We start from the raw sequence: 19,560 nt of genomic DNA on the forward strand, positions 1-19,560 counted from the left end.
CACGGGTCACGAGACATGCTGGAGCCTATCCCAACTGTATTCGGGGGTTCACCCTGAACTGGTCGCCAGCTCATCGCAGGACACACATAGACGAAAAACCATATGTGCTCACAACCATACCTAGCGACAATTTTGATCGTTCAAGTAAAACCACTGTACATGTTTTTGGAATGTGGGAGCAAGCCGGAGTACCCGGAGAAAACCCACGCAGGCTCGCGGAGAACATGCAAAGTCCACACAGGAATCGCCGGAATCGAACCCTGCACCTGTGCACTGTGAGGCCGACGTGCTAACCAGTCGACCAGCAGGCCGCCCTTGTGCCGACCACTGACTTCAAAATGGGCACATTATGCAGAAAAGGGCTCCATATACCCCTGCCATGGCCGCTCAGTAAAATATGGTTAACTCAACATTAAGGTGACAACAAAAATCAAAATAGAAATCAGCGTCCTCCCCCTCTGCATGCCCAAGATCTTAATTATTCCAATCATCATTGATCCTTTTGGATTTTTATGTATTATTATTATTTTTTTTTTTACATACAATTCACAGGTCATTGCGGCGCTTACGTGCAATAGTTATTTTGTTGACACAGCAAAAGTCCAAGGGGGGTAGCCCAGTGGATTGCGGTGGTTGTAATGTACTCTATCATAGTCTGTTTTGAACGAAAGCAAAGACCGCAGCACATGTAGAGCCATGAACGAAACTATGTGCATCTTTCTGCCGCACGGAAAGCCACTTTTTATGAAAGGATCATTCATTCCTGTGGTGAAATATTGCTCACAGGCTGAGGTCAAGTGAGGACAAGGTGGTTCTGAGCCTCTGGACAATAAGTCCACTTGGACACAAAATGTGGTACCCAAAACCCATCCCATCATCCTGACAGTTGACATACTTCCATGTTGGATGATATCATAAGTTTGCTAATGAAGAAAACATTGTTGGCCTTCATTGTAAGAAATTCCACATGTGTTGAGGGGAGCACATGGATCGAATATTGCCCTGTGAACCGAGTACAAGTGGACCCAGGGGCGTGTTGGACCATTAAGTTGACTTATTCGACTCGAGTCAGTGACCATGAAAGCCGAGCGGCTTCACAATTTGTGTCAAGCCAACATGCGTCGTCCTGTGTGTGTACAGGAGCTGAACAGTGAGCGGTCCTTTTGCTGAACTACTGTGCGTTTGACATACCGCCGTCAAAGTGAGACTGGATAGCTTCAGGTCACCGTCTATTCCTTGGTCAACAGAAAACGAAATAGTTTCTCACCAGCAACGGAGGTGGGAAGACAAATGACTTCGCGCATGACAGCCAAATACAAAGACACAGTCTCTGCTCATATGGTTTGTGTCTCGTCGTTGGACACAAAACAACGGGGCCGGGCTGGTTCTGGTTCTGGCTACCAGGTGGGAGAGAAAAAGCTCAAAGGGAACATTATTGGGATGCTTGGAGAATTGGGGCAATGAGAGAGAGAGAGAGAGAAAGGCCACTAAAATGTTTTCTTCTGCTGCTTCGTCTGTCTCCTCGTGGAGCTTTTTAGACTCAGCATAGTTGTTCCTGTCTGTGATAACTTACAGTGGAATAAGGGTACGATCCGGAAGAACATACATGGCGTGTGTTTTCTTTGGAAACTTCCAACACGTGCCGCGGCCTCTTTCTCTCCTGTGGTCTGAATTGAAAGCACAGACTTTTAAAATCCTGCATTGAGAGATGTTGAAAAGGCTTTTCTAAAATTAGCCCGCTCTGTAGACAGGAGACAGACACATAGCAACATACGTAGGAACGGGGGAGAAGAGGTCAACGTCTTTTACAGTCACAGCGGCGCAAGAAAAAAAAAATCCTTCTCGAGTCCTTTTTTTCATCTCCGCAGCAAGTTTAATGTCCTTACATGCATCATCGAAGTAAAAATGGAAACTAAATGGAAATTTTAGATATTAGAACACACATTCAACATTTCTACTCATTAAAATACATTTTCAACTGATTGAAAACTCATTTTAAAAATTGTGAGCATACCATATATCAAAATTACTTATCGTAGTATCCGTGTGGCAGATATGAGGTGGCTTGTAATGTCGGCGAACTGGGCAAGTCTGTGTGTGAGCGTCTGGGTGTGAGCTGTGGCTGACATCAGCTCCTGCGGTACTACTCATTATGTTTAAGAATTCGATATTCATACATAGCATAACTGCACCCAAGAGTAAAACCTGCCGTTTCTTGATTTTCATACCGACACAAGCCTTGATGCGCTCGTTTGGGAATTTGGTTCGTTTCTGTGTACCAAGCTGGGTGTTCCGGCTTAACAACGGTGTTTCCTTTGAAACATGCCCTTGACCATTTGGTTGGTGGCTGTAAGTAGACTAAACGTTATGCCTGCTGATACCACGTCTCAGTATTGACACAGGTAATGTAACATGATTTTGGTGGATTTGATCAAGGTGCATTCAAACATGTGTGGAGGATATCATCGTATTTTATTCTTAATTATGACAACAACATGTATTGACCCCTCTGAATCATTGGAGAAACAATTCATTGAACGCATTATTATTCCTATTACCTATTTTATGTATATCAAGTCGACTGTGTTTATGCCCACAATGGCGCAAAATGCCCATTTTAAACTATGTTGAGCTGAAATACAAGCTTTGTCCCAGAACGTATTACAAAACTAGTTTATCACGGCACCACTGTTTAAGTAATGCGACTCCATTCAACCAAACATTTTCTTCCACTTATCTCGGGTCATAGGACAGCCGTCTGACCAGGAAATGCACAAACTTCCCTCTGGGCACCTCCAAGTTCAACCAGGGTGATGCTGAGGCACGCCCAGGCCAGAGACCTTTTTACACTGCCTCTTCGAGCAGGATATATCAGCCCATTTTCCGGGTCATTGCCCTGCAGAAACTGCACAAAATGTTGGGGTTAAACTTTTTGTAAGAAGCAGAGGCGCGCATATTATGGGAACCTTTTGTTGTGATCCGGATGCTGCGAATTTGCAGGATCTCAGTCTATAAAAGTTATTTTATTTTCTTTTTTTTTTCTCAGACCAATGTGTTGACAACCCCGGTCATACTACTAGTTTTGTCATACATTTTTGTGTACACGTCCACGTGATCGAGGGTTGTTGTACACACTATGCAGGCTTTCAAGATTGTTGTTCTGTGGATGTGCGCTAACACATTGCTGTCATTCAAACGAACGGTCACAACAAGAAACTTTGCAGGTTAAAACGGTGTCATGTAACCGCTCCTTAAACTTGGAGCCCTTCTCCATTGCCAGGACAACTGGCGCTGTTGAAAAGAATTTCAAGCCCAGTCAGTGGGATACTTTATTGCCCTATTCAGAGAGTGAAAATAGTGACATATCAATTTGACACACTGCTTTTGTTTTATGTCTCAGTGTGCCAATTGATGTCATATTTGCATGGCCAGAGTTCCAAGTGGGTCAACTTGAAAATTATTCATAAAAGGAATGTGTTGACAAAGAACTACAAGGCTGGATGTTTCGATTTTTTTTTCTTAATACAATGGTGGGCCACAAACCATTTAAATAGAGGTCAACACATTTTTCTCTCAATTGCTTTTTAGTTTCATTACTTTGTAGTGAATATAAAATACTGGAAGAATGAAAATAAATATTCACCAACCCTTTTTGCCTTTGAGTATTGAAGGTCAAGTCCACGGTACACCTTGCGTGTCGAAAGACAAAAACGTGGCAGTGCCCGAAGGCTGTCATTACATTGTGGAATAGTGAGAGCGAGGGGCAGGATCCTCTGGTGGAGATGTCTATCAACACGTGAAAACTGTTCTACCTTTCACACGGTGGTCCGCTCAGGGGCAGCGTGCACTTGATCGATGAAGAGTATTAGCTGCAGCTTGTTGGGATAGATGAGACTCAGGAATGTGATTTTTTATTTATTTTATTTTTTTTTGCTTCAGTTGGGTGGTGGGAAAAATATGTGCACGGGCGTTAGGCCAGGTGAGCGAAATTGATTGACAAATGTTTTACACTAAGTACCATCTCAAAAAATACTTAGTTCTCCAACTGCCACCATCATAAACAATATACAATATAGTAGTGTAGCAGGCCCAAGTGTTCAACAAAAGAAATGAGGCAACAGTTTTTGTTTTTTTCCCCTATATGATGTATTTAATGTTTCTTAAGTCACTATAACATTACGCACAGTTTGAAAAATTAATACATTTTGCTCACCACCTCATGTTCTAACTATAGTAACTAACTTAGCCACAGTTTTTAAATTGACTGGCCTTCCTGATACAGCAGACCCATTTTTTTTTATCCAGGCCTTACGCCTGCCAATGAACAAAATAATGTCCAAACTGAATTCATCCTCACGTGTTGAACAAAATAAAGCCCGCCTCACGCCGAGTGATGTGGCTGAAGGCATTTGAACTGCATCGTGCAGGGTTCTGCAACTTTTGAGTGGCTGACTGTCGGCGACGAGTTTTGCTATGATTTGAAATTTCTACAAAATTTGTTGAATCAAAATGACATGTATCACATCAGTTTTCACAACAAAAGTTACGTTTCTGGGTACAGAGTGAGATCCAGCCCCCATCAAACTGTTCTAAATCAGTATGTACAGTCTATATTTATATATATTGTGTTTTCCTAGACAGTAATACTGAACTGTATTTTTAAATCCAAATGTAGTTGTGGCGAAAAAGTGAAGCATGGAGAGTCTCTGTCCCCGAAATGCATGAGAGCTTTGACAACAAAAATGACATGAATTAAGCGAGATCCATCGTACCACTGGTTAATAAAAAAAATAATTAAAAATCCAGTCCAGTATATATGGTGCCCTCAAACATTCTTTCCCGATGAAAACACCAGAAGTCAAACTTTTTCCAGTGGAGTGACGCAAGGGTCACTCACCGGGTGTACAAGTGTGAGCCACCGACTGTAATTTATTTGTTCGTGATTGTCCAGTTCAGTCATGTTAGGCCGCAATCGCTGATGCCTGAAGCAAACTCACGTGCACAGCCAGAGGCCTGCTCGAGTGGAGTCAAATATTTAAGTTCCAATAAATCCAAGAGCTAACAAGCCTTCCATCAACTGGAACGTTGTTTTCCTTGGATTACGAAAAAGGAACATCCACTTTGCTGCCATACATTATTCTGATAAATAAACTTATTACTGCTATCCTCGGTCATCCAACATCAACGAACAGTTTGTGGTCATTATTCAAAAGCTGAGCATATGCCCGGTGAAGAATGTTTGTCGAGGGAGCGCATTCGAGGGAGGACGCTGAAATAAGATGGAAAATGGCATCTACTCTAGTTGTAAGATAGAACAGGCATGTCAGATGTATTATTTGACTGCTGGCCGTTCACAGAATGTGTCGGAGTCCTTGTAAAAGTCTGGCTCGTGTGAAACTCATAAAAATTCTCGATATAACATACTCGATAAACTTGTGTCTGTGCACAGAGCGAGCCGGAGAGCCTCAGCGAGGAGCAGTTACTTTTCCTGCTGGATGGTTGTGAGCTGACGGAGACGGAGCCAGAACCTTGACACAAACGTTGACTTCCTCCACGCGAGACCCCCGCTGTCAAGATGTCCGTCAAACCGCGCGCGCCATCGTTTGACATCACGCTTCCTGACCTCCGGTGTACGGAGCAAGCGTAACGGAGAGATTGTGCCGAGTGTATTCATTTCACTGTCACAATATGCAATTGTAACTCGTAAAAATCGGAGTGATTCACAGTCTTCTAGATACGTCGAGTCTTTGTGAATGTAAAGAGTTATAGATCAGATGTCGCGTATACACGTGCCTGCAGCTGCTGTATTTAACCAACTTTTCATCAAAGGTTCCTCCATGCTTTCACTCGAGATAAATTCCCACACTTGGATTGGTGTATTTTTTTTTTTTGTAAAAAGGAATGATGGTCTCTCTACTGAACTACTTTGTCATACCAACAACTGAATTGTTTTTTTATTCCTGCATCTACAAATGATCCACTGCCAGGGTTGTATTGTCACTCATTTTCTTTCTTTTTGGAGGGGTAGATAGCTTTGAGTGTTTGCATTTGGGTTTGCTTGAGGGATATTTTTAGCTCTATAGACAGCTTCTGTTTGCTTGTGCTTGCCCAGTGCAAGTAACAACACTGCACCTGGCTGACACCAATGCCCCCCCCCACCCCCCGTTTATCTCACTCTTCACCTCACATTGTGACCCCGTGCCGACAGTAGGAATAATCTCACATTCCTGCGAACTGAAAACATGTCAGCCAGGTGGAGCCTACGAAATCGGACCCTGGCGAGAGCCTCGTTAAACGCTCTAATCTTGCATCATTATCAATCCAGGAACCGAAACATAAACACTTTTTTGTCTTGACTATTCCACACGTACGATTTGCCTATTTTCACAAATGATGGCATATTTGAGGTGGTGAAACCGTGATGAGCTAAACATGGCAAGAATGAGTCAGCATTAATGTCTCGATGTGAAGAGACATGCTGCATTCTTCGACTCCTCTGGGGTACTTTGGCCAGACCTTCCACTGCAGCATACCTACTGCGCACAACTCGACCTCCTACTGATGCTTTTCTATTGGCAAAAAGTTATTTCATTCATCCATTTTCTATCGTGCTTGTCCGAACCCATCTGACTTTGGACAAGAGTGCAACACCACCTCAGACTACATTTCCACTTTGCCCTCGAGTCGCTGGAGTGTGTATATTACTCCACCGAGACCTTTCTTACTAGGATGGAGACCATGGTTGTATAAGGACTACATTTCTAGACTTCGACTTCCACCTCATTCAGTCTCTGTTAGGCCGAGAACAAGAAGGCTGAGATGGATGTGAGTTCCCGCCCTAGTGCTATGGATTACTATTGACAGGTTGACCTTCCATTATGTTAAGTCGAGGGTACTGTAGGTTTGGACTGTTTGCTTAGCACCACGGGGGAGGTTTGCATAAGAGAATTTGATTGTGGGCTAAATCAGGAGTGGATAGGACACAGGTGTCAAACTCAAAGCCCGGGGGCCAGATCTGGCCCGCCACATCATTTTATGCAGCCCGTGAAAGCAAGATGTCAAACTTTCATGATGCTTGCTAAAATCACTACCAAAATTTCAAATTCTCATTTGTAATAAATAAGTGTGATACTGTAAACATGTTCTTGTTTTCAAACCCCTCATTCCAGAATCTTAAACAACAGGTGAATAAAACGTTATTCTTGACTTCTTTATATGGATTCAGTCATAACGGCCCTCCAAGGGAAACTAAAATCTGGCCCGCAACAAAAATGAGTTTGACACCCCTGGGATAGGAGGAAGCGTACCCAACACTGATTAAGGATTGTTGTATGGTATGACTCCAACCACCTTCACATAAACCCCAACAAGACCAGGAAACTGGTCGTGCTCTCACCTTGACCCAGTTTACTTAAATAGTGACAGTGCTAAGAATGCACGGATGTACAAATACCTCGCCGTGCAGCTAGAATGAGAGTCTAGACTGCCAACGGTGATGCCAAGAAAGGACAGCCACCTGAAGCTGCAGATGTTCAACCAGTCTGCGGTGGCGAGCACCCTCATGTACGTAGTTTTTGTGGTGTCGCTGTCAAGAAAAGGACGCTTCTGAGATTCGAGTTGGGCTGCGTCGTGGGCGCACTGTCGGGACGAAGTGACATCTGTGGCAGAAAGGACACCGTTAACACATCACGGACAATCCAGAGCACCTACGGCACAGCGCGATTTCCAGGCAGAAGAGCTGCTTCAGTGACAGGCCGCGTCACTGTCCTGATTCACCGAAATGCTGAGGAAATCCATCCTACCACATGCCATCTGGCTCGATGTCCTAAATACATACCTATCGATGATGCTGGTACAATGAGTGGCTTAAAATGACTGCATGAACTGGGACTGAAAAGCCAACCAATGACAATCGCACAGTGCAGGGACACGTGGGACATAATCACAAACGTCATTGAACGAGGTGTGATACATGCTGCCTAACTCGCTTATAGACAGTTGCTGTAATTGTGACATTTCTGCGATTTATTATAGCCCACACTGGGTACTAGCTGGAGCAGTCGGTTTTCTTGTTGCCCTCAGTCTTGTCTTCGATAAAAATGATCATAAGCATGATAAAGGATGCTTAATAGCAAATCGAGGAAACGTCCGCTCTCGGTTGTTGTCGGTTCTAATGCCCTTTTTGTCTTGTTCCCACCGATGCATTCAGTGCAGGGTAGTTTAGGCAATTTCCAGATGTATAATTTCACATGCCACTTCAAGCTGAGCGGTGAAAAAGCAGCATTGGATTGTGACTCATTTTAATGCACATTCCTCGCAACGACGGCACTCCGCAGAAAGTCAAATTTTGACTGCACTAAAGCGAGCGAATTCATCACTCCGGCGTGCTAAATTCCTCGACGTCTGCTGATCACATGCAACACTCGGAAGGTTGAAAGAGATGCCTGCGTGATGCGTAATCATATCTGTATGAATGTGCTATTTAAGAGGGTTATATTTCATGGCGAGTTTTCCTGCTGTTGACTCCCAAGGATACTCCCTTTCTCTGAATTATCAGCAGACCCGACTAATGGATTCCAGTTGCTTGACACAGCGTTGCTCGACTCCCTTTTGCTTTCGAAAGGACGAGATCTCAATCAAAAGTAAATATAACATCCAGGGTCTTGAACGATCCATCCAACTGTTCAACTTTTTGTTTCACGGGCGCTCAAAATAGAGACCACAAGTGACGAGAGATGCTTCTTTCTGGAAGCGTTTATTTTCCTCTTGACATATAACAAAATAACAAGTACAAGTATAAACAGCACTTTTTTTTCTTTTTTTTTTGTAAAAACTATGGTACAAATGTTTATGGAAAAGCGTCATCAGAATTAAAAAAAAGACATCCTCACATCAGTGTGCAAATGAGTTTATACAGACAAAAGCGTTCCCACGAGGCTACGCTTCGAGATAAATTATTTAAATAGCATATATCTACACAAATGACATAACTTCAACATAATAATTTATCAAAACAAAGGCACTGGAAAATACACACAGCACAACACAGTCAAGACAACATTTCCTTGTTTTTTTCCTGTTTGGGCTTCTTTTTTTTCCTCCCCTAGAAAAATATCTTATATACAGCACATGACTGATAGTACAGTCTTGCAAAAAAAAAAAAGTAACCTGAAGCCAATCAATTTGGTCTCCGAAAAGTGATTTGTTTGTCCATCGCTGGCCTCAATACAAAAACCATTCATGAGGTAATCATTGTACTTAAATGATATCCTTTTGTTTTTCCTTTGTCAGAAATATACACACAAGCTCTGGCACACAAGTTAATGCATGAAGTGGCAACGCATACATGGTCTGGGGTCGAATGCTGATTCACTGGAAGGGTAAGATTGTAGTTAAAAAAAAATTAATTTTCAACAAAGTCATTGAATGGAGTGTAGACAGATCAATATTTTGAAAGGGGAAATTCTGAGCTTGTGTTACAATACTGAGTGGAATTGTGCTGCCAGGAGGCGTTGTCATAGCGCGGATGGAGCTCCGCTTCCCGTAGCTGATGTCACATTTCACCCCTTTCAGACAGCTAAGTAGTTGGAACTGAACAGCACCGCTGTTGGCTGCATCAGCGCGCTCCGTGTTGACTCAGTTACTTCAAGCTGCAATTAATTCCCACACAATTCTAAATAATCAATTAATAATTATGCCCTCCCCTTCGATTTAATCCCTTGATCGCATCGGAAAAGATCATCGATACACTACATATTACTTGCCAAAAATCATCGTTCCAAAGCATTGCAAGAGTATACCTGCTTTGGGCCCTGTGCTCTCCTTTTTGTGCTCTTAACCTGAGAAGTTCTCCTGTTTGGCCATCCCTATGTTGTTGAAAGACCTTTAATAATTAGGTTTGGATGGGAGGGTGAATGGAATGGCAAAAAAACACCACCAAAAAAAAAAAATAGCCCTTTTTGTAAGACTTTTTGGGAGCTACACGTGCACATTCACTCAAACCACACTCACAATCTTCTCTCATCACAGTCATTCCAAACTGTCCATGGTCCCTCAATGGCTCCTTCGAGAGGGAATATTCCCCCAGCCAAAGAAAGTTCTCCTACTGCTTTCTTCAAAATGAGTATCTTAGAGTCCACAGCAGATGTACATTAATGCTCGAGGATGAAAAGAAAATGAAAAGAAGGAATTTCTCTTTGATCCTTCCTCCGCAGAGGGATACCAGCAAAGTTCAGGTGTGCAAAGCAATAAATGTGCCCCCCCCCCACACCCTGCCTCCTTTGGATGCAAAAGCAGGGGAAGGGGTGGGGGGGGGGGCAAAGTCTTCTGAGCATAGCTGCGCTCGCAATATGAATTTGGTGCAGATATATCATTGAACTTTCATTCAGCATTCAAGTTCTGAGGTCACGTTACCTCACGCTACCACTCTTGCTCATCATTCCTCCAACGTGCATTGCCCGTTTTGTATCATCAAATTGGGAGACGTCCTTCTGCCAGGATGTGTCTTCATCGCATTATGCATCTGAAAGAAATTGGAAACAGATGAGTCTCTTGTTGAATGTTTTACAAAGGCATAAAAGCAATGATCTGTATAAGCTTTTTAAATCTTACCTCGACATTCATATTTAAGGTCGGAGAAGTAAACCATCTCCTGAGAGAAGACGTACAACCCTAGTCGCCCCCCGGCGTAGGTTTTGTCAAAGATGTTTCCAGAGTCAGCCATGATTCTCTTGCCCTCATACATCACAACTCTAAAAAGCAAAGAGCAACCAGGTGAGATCATTTCAAATCATAAAAGATGTCACGATTTCTTTCTTGGGCTTTACAACTTACCTAATAAGTCCACTCTTTGGTCTATGGACCAGGTGCCATCTGTAGGCGGTGAAGTCCTTCCAGCCGATGTTCTTTGGGTCGTGCCAGAGAGTACGAACCTGTCAATCAATATACATCAAATGTTAAAATGACTTACAACCTTTGAACCTAAGAGGAGCCTTTGAGTCATACCGAATGGAGTGCTCACCTGTCCCGGTGTGTCTCCAGTATGCCACAGTGCGTTCCTCAGGTGCTCACCCGGGCCGGTGGTGGAGTTCACCACTTTGATGGACAGACCCGAGTAGCCTTGCGCCCTCGTGGGGGTGTGAGACCAGTAGGTCTGGGTGATCTGCTTCCACATGACTGTGTAGAATCGAGAACTTGACTGGTAGCCAAACACAAAACCGGCGTAGTCGTCATCTCGGTCTGTGTTGACGAAGAACGTTCCGCTGAAGTCGACGGCGCTGAACTCGTCAAAACCTTGTCGGAAGAAGAGACGGTTTAGGTTTTGCCAAGTCTTACGTGGGTAAATCCCTAAAGAGCCATGAGGATATGTGGTTTCGTACCAACGGCAATGCCTGGGTCGCAGTTGACGGTCTGTACCAACTCCTTGCCCTGATGTCTGACCACCCAGTTGGGATCAATCTGGGAAGTTCCTTTAGGATCAAGGGGGACCATCTGGAAACGGCGGAAGTCCGTTTCGCTGATGGCAAAGTTCTCTGGGCAAACGTCATAAATATCCAGGACGTTGTCTTGGTCGAAATCATCTTTGCAAACATCACCTCGGCCGTCACCTAAAATGAAATGTATACGTCATGAGGCTCAGACATTAATAAATACATTTTGAAGTGAGAGGATCGACTGAAGGAGTAACTCACCATCGGAGTCCAGCTGATCGGGGTTAAAGGCCAGCCTGCAATTGTCCTTGTCATCTGGAATACCGTCATTGTCATCATCGTGGTCGCAGGCATCGCCCTTGCCGTCCTTGTCGTGGTCTGCTTGGTTGGCGTTTGCTATGTAAGGGCAGTTGTCTAAATTGTTTTGATGGCCATCCTCGTCAATGTCCTGGTTGTTGTCACACTTGTCTCCCACGAGATCCGAATCTGAGTCAGTCTGTTGGAGAAAGGAATTCTTGGTTTTACGGCCCAAAGACTGGGATACTGTTATTCCTTAGGATGAGAAACAATTCTCTGGACGGAATTTCAAAGCAGACCCTTGTGTTCAGGCATGCAAGCGAGAACTTTTTCCTCCTCAAATCACATTGGATTCAAAGTTGGATGAAGCTGACACATTCCTCTCTTTCTATAAAGTCAATTTATAGCCTCTATGGCTTCCAGACACATCTTTGACATTTTTTCACAGCACGCCATTGGCCCACGCGGAGAAACGAATATCGTAAAACTGCAAGCCGAGGGCTGACCTCACCTGATCGGGGTTATGCTCGAGAGGGCAGTTGTCGCAATGGTCTCCCACGCCATCTCGGTCTGTATCTCTCTGGTCCACGTTGTAAACATATGGGCAGTTGTCATTCTCATTCAAAACGCCTGTTGAGTTGAAGCACATCGTTGGATTAACCGACGGGACCAAAACCCTGTGAAGCTCTGAAACATAATACCGCGGTGGAGATTGTAAAATGGTCACTTACCATCACCGTCAATATCAACGGCGCAGGCATCTCCCTCCCCGTTATTGTCAGTGTCGGTCTGGTCAGTGTTTGGCTCAAAAATACAGTTGTCGCAACTGTCACCAACATCGTCCCTGTCTGCGTCATACTGGGAGGGGTTGTACACTCTCGGGCAGTTGTCCTAAGGAAATAATAAGGAAATGTACTTGAGTATGTGACATTGCATAGTTATGGTTCATTATTCAAACAAGCAAGCGTATAAAGGGGAAAGTTAACATTTCTATTGGTCCGCATAAAGCTGATTTGTAGCTACGTCCGGTCTGTGGGGAAGGCACTGTGTTACACCAATAAAATACACTGTTGGGATTACTCACCCTGTCATCAGGGATACCATCATTGTCATCGTCGTGGTCGCATTCATCACCGCGGCCATCCTTGTCATGATCTTCCTGACCAGAATTGGGAAGGTTGGGGCAGTTATCCTGCATGGAAAAAAAAAAAGAACATCAGCAGTTTGGGTGAGTGTTTTTATCCTGGATTTGTGGCCTTTCGGATCTGTGTAGTCGTTTGAGCTTACCTTCTTGCAGTGGTAGGTCGCGTTGGCCACACATAGCAAGTCAGAGTTGGGCCAACCATCCAGGTCAGTATCCTCTCCGCAAATATAGCCATTACCAGCATACCCCGGCCTGCATTCGCATCGGAACATGGACTCGGAGAAGACGCCCAAGTAAATGCAGTTGGCGTTTTTGTTGCAGTTGTGGCTACCGTCCTGGCAGGGGTTCCGTGGTTTGCAAACCTGAAACCAAAACATCTCAGAAACTTAATAAAACAGAAATAACTACTTCCTGGTCAAGAACAAGTACGAAGTCGGAATTCCAACCTGTTTTTTGGCAGTGGCCTGCTCCACACCCCTTCCGAAGGGCTGAGGACCGGAGTAACGAGCAGGGCACGGCTGGCAGTTGTAACCGGGCTCTGTGTTCTCACAGCGATGGACTCCATTGTGCGTATAGCAAGCATCGGGGACCTCCTTGCACTCATCAACGTCTTTGCAGGTGATGCCGTCTCCTTTGTAGCCGAGCGGGCACTTGCCGCACTTGAACGAGCCATCGGGGAAGCTGATACACTTTGAGCCGGGGAAGCATGGGTTGGAGAGGCAACCGTCTGCAGAGGAAAATCGTTTGGTGTCGTGCAAATGTAATTTCTTTATAATTCAGAGATCATTCGATGTGCTTACCAATGGGACAATCCTGTTTGTTGCACACTTGAGACATGGTGGCGTCGCCGACGCAGTCCTTTCCACCGTATTTGGGAACAGGCTCAGAACAGAGTCGTTTGCGATTCTGGATGCCTCCGTTACATGTAACGGTGCACGTGTCCCACGGTGACCAAGGTCCCCAACCTCCATCGACTGAGAAAGTTTGGAAAAGTACAGCAATGAGTTTGTTCGTCCAGACTTGGGAAGTATTTGTGATGATAATAATTGAGCTTACTGGGACAAGGTTTCTTCTGGCAGATTTCAGTTTGGCGTCCCTCTCCCTGGCAGTCCTTGCCGCCCATCTGGGGTGTTGGAGAGTTGCAGAGGCGTATGCGAGTGACGACTCCCTCCCCGCAGGTCACAGAGCATGAAGACCAGGGAGACCAATGGCTCCAACCTCCGTCTTGTTTGACTGCGAGTGACCCAGATCCACAATTCATTCCTCATCCTTCGTCGCTAGAGTAGCTCCAACGTAAACGAAGTCTTACTTACAGCGTTTGTCACATTCTTGAGGGAAGCAGTCACGGGTTTGGACGGACGTGCCCTCACAGTTGCTGTTGATGCGATCGCAAGAGCGTCCACGCTGCTGGATGCCACGACCGCAAGTCACCGAGCAGCGAGTCCACTGAGACCAGGGGGACCAGTCGTCCTCAGAAGAGTCATTTGCTGTAAGCGGGGGAGATGGTTTAGAAACATTACATTTTGGCACAAGGTAGACAAGAATCAAACAAGTTGAGCGGTGCCTTGACTTATGAGTTTAATTCATTCCGTGACCGAGTTAGTAACTCTGTTTTCTTATATATTTATCAAATGACTTTTCCACTGTGAAATGAACTGAAATTCTGTTCATTTATACTCAAAGTCATAAGTTGAGGCACTCACGCCACTGTATTTCAAGCAAGAAAAACTTACGATTTCCACATCGCGGGCAGCACTCTCCCTCTGGCACGGTGCCATTGGCGCAGGGAATCAGAGGGCAGGAGATTTTTCGACACACAGTGGCAGAGTTCTATTTCGAGGAGACAGAATATTGCTGTTTTAAAACGTCATGAGGACTTCCACACTCCCGCTTTGTTGAGATAAATCCTAAACGTCCCCATGCTTGCTTTTGTTTTGTTTCGAGGAAATCTGCACCGCAGCCTCACTAAGCTCTTCACATTGTGTTGGCACGCGCAGTAGGAAACACAACTGTTTCTCCGCTTACCTGGCAGGTACACTCGGTGCAGTCATCCACGGTCCACTCGTCTCGGTCCTTGTGCACGATCCCATTGTGGATGCAAACGCTGCTGTGGTTCTTGATTTGATCTTGAATCTTGGCGCTTACCTCAGACTGCGAAAAAAAACAAAAAAACAGGAATAGAATGAGGGAGAGGAGGGGTGCTAGCTGGGGACCAAGGATGGAAAACTTTCACTTTGCCAAAGTTCCAGCACAAATGAATCACCATGCAATATAATGATTAAGACACAACCCGACTCTAGTGAAGCGATACAAATATCGGCAACATAGCGACTCTCATTAGGAACTTGGCCACGTGCTGCCACGACAGCGACAAGTGGCAGCGGGAATGCGCTAACTTGGATGCAAAAGGACAAGGGAGCGGTTCTGCCGTGCTCACCACTTGACGCAGCTCCTCGGTCACTTGCTTCACCACCATGCCGAGTCCTCGCACCTCCTTGAACAGACCCGCGATGTCCTCGCACGAGAGGCCGCAGAATGATTGCAGATCTGAATTGGAGAGAACCCAGTTAAGAATGACTTCACCTTCCAAAACGACAAACTGATTCCTACCCATATCTTTCTTTTTTTTTTTTTTCCACAGACACGACTCACAAAGTGCTGAGCATAGTTACTCATACATAAATACATTTAAAAAAATGCAATCTATGTGTCCTGAAATGCCAAATCAGGCAATGTTTTTAACTCCTTTCAAATAATGAATAATAGTAATACACATTACTTTTTAATCTCATGTGAGGTCGAGTAAGTAAAAGGTAGGACATTAAAATAACACCAAATATTGGAGGAGGTCTCACCTTTGGTTTTGTGGCCAGTGTAGTCGGTCCTAATGGCGGGGCTGGAGCCGTTCATTGCGTTTTGCAGAGTCCGGACGTCAGTCAAGGCAGCTACAGGTGGGAGGACAATGCGACGGATCAGTAATATTGTTATGCAGATCAAGAATTAGGGACACTTTTTTCAGTCTGTTTCTTTACCCTGTACCGCAGTTACTTTCATAATATGAACTTTTGTAGCCCTCTATTTTGATCATTGCTTGACCATCGTCATTTAGGACATAACAAATGAATTATGGAACTGTTCCCGGGATGAAAAAAAGTTACGGATCTGCTCCTAAACTGGAGAGACAGCAAACCCAGCCCAGAAAGCCACTCGGCGCAATGTACTCGGAAGCCTTACCTCCATTTTCACATCCCTTGTTTCTCAGAATTGTCTCCAGGGTTGTCCCAAAGACAAATCTCACATTCTGAAGCACCCCCTATAATAAAGATACGACATTTAACGGACATATTCCAAACAAATACGCAGCAGTGAAAGAGAGGACTTCGACTGAGTCCTTACCATAAATTTATCCCGAGTTGCTCCCTTCGCAATCCTGAGCCTAGCGATGTCCGCCAGCTCCTGAGACAAGACTTTCTGGATGGGCTCGTCCATCTCGGACACGTTGATTTCATCGCAGCCCACCAAGAGTTTCACGCGGTCATCCTGGAAGAAGAGTGTGATCTTCCTCCAGTGTCCCGTCGCTAAGTGGGCCTCCTCGATGGACACCAGCTGCTGATGGTTGCCGGTGGAGTAGAAAACGTCCAGAGTGTTGGCCTTGCCGTTGGAGATGATCTCCAACACGGGTCCCGAGCCGTCTTTCTTCTCAATGGTCAGGAGGCTTCCTCTGTTCCTCTTGGACTGCTTCAGGTTGACCAGGAGCATGAAGCCCCTCTCCAACTGGATGGAGTCGATAAGGTCCCCGAATGAACTATCAGGGACTGGGGGGATCAGCTCCGCATTCAGAATTTTGTACGCCGGGCTGTACGGATCAGCCCCTTTGACCAAAGTCACTCCATTGAGCCTATTGTCTCCCCGCACCAGATCGAACAAGTCGTAAACGCTGTTGTCGTCACGGCTCTCTGTGGAACAAGGACACATTTTTGAATACATTATATAAAGGAAATGCCGATGGAACTTATTTTCAAGTAATTTTTCGCCATTCTCACCTGCCAGGATTGCACCCTCGCAGATGCACAGCATCAACAACAGAAAGATGCCACGCAGCATCATCTCTTTTTCTCAAGTCAAAGCTAAAATCAACACAAGAATAAAATCGCATATCACTTTCATTTCACACCTAAATTTGTCATTTGAGAAGAAACGTTCATGAATAAAGTTTACAAACCTGAAAAAAACAGAAGACTCCTTCAAAAGTACAGTGAAGTGGATAAAAACAAAAACGATGTCCTTCTGTTATTATTTAACTTGTCTCTCGAAGCCCAAGTCAAAATTGGTTATTATTCATTGATTTTTTTTTTGTTTTTAATTCCAATTGATGCTCTCAAGTTCGATTGCACTGAGTTGACTGCCTGTTAGGGCGCCAGTGGAGCCTATTTGAAGGCTTGAGAGACATTCCTGAGACGCGGGCTGCACCAATGGCAAGCCAGATGCGCACACTCGCGCACTCGCTGGGCGGATCAGGGTCTCTTACCTCACACAGCTCTTTGCAGTCACATCCGAGACGCGCACAAAAATGCATTCCACAAGCTCAGCGGACAAATATTCCATATACTCAGCCGTGCCAGCGGCGGGGGCGTTTCCGGTCAAATAAAAGCTTAATCGCCCGGTTAAATACGTATGTGCTATTAATATCTTTGATGTTTTAGGCTATATTGTGTCAGGCAATGTTTGTAGGCCCAAATTACCTGGGCACTTTATAAACGGACAATGTTTGTTTCTATAAATAAATACATACCATCACTTAATGTATACTTTAGTAAGTTTATCAATACTGTTTGTTCGAGATAGCAGCTCCCAGGTTGCGAGCTGTCCAGTTGAAGACGGACGTTTCACATTGTGTTATTTTTAAATGTGACCACCAGGTGACTCAGTGAGCAACATATTGAGACTTGTCTGTCCCTCTCAGCAGCAACACCATTTACAGCAGACTAACACATACAAGTCACACAATAAAAATAATACGCCATGTAACCTCCCCTTGTAGTCATAACATCTAGTTTGGGGTATATCTTTGCATTCTTCTTGAGGACATTTTAAAATTAATATTTAAACATGACATCATTTTATCTATCTATCTATCTATCTAGCCAGCCAGCAAGCTACCTATGTATCTTGCTAGCTAGCTATCTAGCTATCAATTAGCAGCAATGATATTATAAGCAACATTCTTTTTTTTCATAATTTTGCCCAATACTTGAAGGTTGCAGTACGTTAATAATATAGATTAAATCATTGATTAAATATTGAGAATACAGAAATAACCATAATGAGAGCTATAATGTGTGAAGCGAATCAAAATGCTGCAACAATATATGCAATTGTCTCCTGTATACATCAGTGTATTCCACACTTTTGCTCATTATCAATATACGTATGCACGTGCTTTAGGTTCTAGTACAGTGCAGACATGGTGTGAAAGCCTGATGGTCAAGATCTTTGTCACACGTCGGCCATGTTTAAAGGTAGGTTAGACATACAGTATGTGGCAAAAGACGCCTGCATACATGTTAGAAAGGCCAAAGGAGGCATAAGGCCGTAACACTTCTCAGTGATCCAAAACTGTGATTCAAATGGAAAACATTGTGGAGGTGGGAGACGAGTTTTGAGCCCGGCGGGAAGGATGTTTGCTGATAGCAGCCAGGTGGGATGACTGTGTGTGACCTCACGGCGTGGGAGGAACAATTGACATGATGGTACTGGAGTACCAAAAGACTGAACAGTCTCGCCGGAAGCAGCCCAAAGATAAGAAACGTTTACACTGCGCAAGCTCCATGCAACCTCCCTCTATCGTGAAGAGTCCTCATGCTGAGTCATATCAGTGGATGATAGCATTTTGCTATTTGAAAGCACATTCTCAAGGCAAGTCATAGATATGCGTCTTTTTTTATAGCTCATTAGGTTCTCGTCTTACACATCTAAGGATGACAGTCATTACATTAGTAATTTAGTTGATTGACCTCAAAAGACACCTGAGAATTTGTTTCATTTTATGTTGACGCTGCATGCATTAATAATTATAACGCCAAACCTTTGAAAGTGTTTCAAGCATCTTTTATGATTACGCCTGCAGCAGTAAGTTGTTTGAACTTTACTTTTTTTTTTTTTTTTTTCAGGAGGAGGCCCGCCACTCCTGCGGTATCTGCTTGACAACGGCCCGGGGGAGACCTCATGTACGTCGAGTATCAGTGGCGGTTCAGGTAAAACAAACCGAGATAGTGGAAAGTGTGTGTAAGAGGCCTCTGTAGCTACAAGTCCAAACACACAGCACAGTGACTCACTCAAAAACATTCAGAATATATGGACATTAGCCAGATGATCGTTGTTGTCGAACACTGAACCACTGAAACTAATCAGTCAGTGCCACTCAGGAGAGGACCAACATCCACCACGTCAGACGAGTCCTCAGTGAAATACGCGACAAAGTGTCCCTGAATCTTGTCATTAGGATGATAACATTTTCACTGAAAATTCAGGAAATGTTTGTGCGGAGAATATATTTAACACAAGTACCACGAGTTCAGCTTAAGTGATGTTTTTTTTTTTTTTTTAATACCAGGAGTGGGGTTTAAACCCACGAGGACTATAGTCCATTGGATCTTAAGTCTAACGCCTTAACCACTTGGCCATCCTGGT

The 19,560-nt window shown here is 44.3% G+C and overlaps 2 protein-coding genes and 1 non-coding gene across 4 annotated transcripts in view; 1 reads left to right on the forward strand and 2 right to left on the reverse strand.

Annotated features, from left to right (window-relative positions):
• Positions 1–5,941, forward strand: part of fsip1 (fibrous sheath interacting protein 1) — a 31,985-nt gene extending 26,044 nt beyond the window's left edge. Inside the window, exon 9 of the mRNA XM_019870182.1 lies at positions 5,450–5,941. Within this exon, the coding sequence (XP_019725741.1) occupies positions 5,450–5,533 (84 nt within the window). The 3' untranslated portion in view covers positions 5,534–5,941. The remainder of the gene's footprint in view (positions 1–5,449) is intronic.
• Positions 5,942–8,739: 2,798 nt separating this feature from the next.
• Positions 8,740–17,277, reverse strand: LOC109516072 (thrombospondin-1-like). 2 transcript variants are annotated; one of them, XM_019870267.1, is made up of 22 exons: positions 17,103–17,277; positions 16,914–17,002; positions 16,267–16,826; positions 16,105–16,183; positions 15,726–15,815; positions 15,308–15,417; positions 14,896–15,021; positions 14,604–14,700; positions 14,184–14,357; positions 13,927–14,103; positions 13,671–13,844; positions 13,317–13,597; positions 13,014–13,232; positions 12,811–12,918; positions 12,458–12,617; positions 12,238–12,356; positions 11,691–11,925; positions 11,379–11,606; positions 11,021–11,292; positions 10,834–10,931; positions 10,612–10,751; positions 8,740–10,522 (listed from the first exon to the last, which is right to left on the reverse strand). In XM_019870267.1, the coding sequence occupies exons 2-22, from the start codon at positions 16,975–16,977 to the stop codon at positions 10,515–10,517; spliced, it is 3,519 nt and encodes a 1,172-aa protein (XP_019725826.1). In that variant the 5' UTR covers positions 16,978–17,002; positions 17,103–17,277; the 3' UTR covers positions 8,740–10,514. The 2 variants fall into 2 exon arrangements, with proteins under 2 accessions (XP_019725826.1, XP_019725825.1); XM_019870266.1 differs by having other exon boundaries at positions 16,914–16,997; positions 17,093–17,277.
• Positions 17,278–19,477: 2,200 nt separating this feature from the next.
• trnal-uaa (transfer RNA leucine (anticodon UAA)) lies at positions 19,478–19,560 on the reverse strand. The gene has a single exon. It is a non-coding gene; the product is annotated as a tRNA-Leu (tRNA).

Source organism: Hippocampus comes, unplaced genomic scaffold, assembly GCF_001891065.2.
Source record: "Hippocampus comes isolate QL1 unplaced genomic scaffold, H_comes_QL1_v1.1 scaffold43, whole genome shotgun sequence".
NCBI classification, from domain to species: domain Eukaryota; kingdom Metazoa; phylum Chordata; class Actinopteri; order Syngnathiformes; family Syngnathidae; genus Hippocampus; species Hippocampus comes.

Excerpts from the sequence above, each read along its gene's own strand:
- LOC109516072 (XM_019870267.1), bottom strand. The coding sequence starts at position 16,977 with ATGATGCTGCGTGGCATCTTTCTGTTGTTGATGCTGTGCATCTGCGAG. Across the intron at positions 16,827-16,913 it reads CGAGGGTGCAATCCTGGCAG|AGAGCCGTGACGACAACAGC; the intron begins GTGAGAATGGCG and ends CTTGTTCCACAG. Across the intron at positions 15,816-16,104 it reads CAAGGGATGTGAAAATGGAG|CTGCCTTGACTGACGTCCGG; the intron begins GTAAGGCTTCCG and ends TCCCACCTGTAG.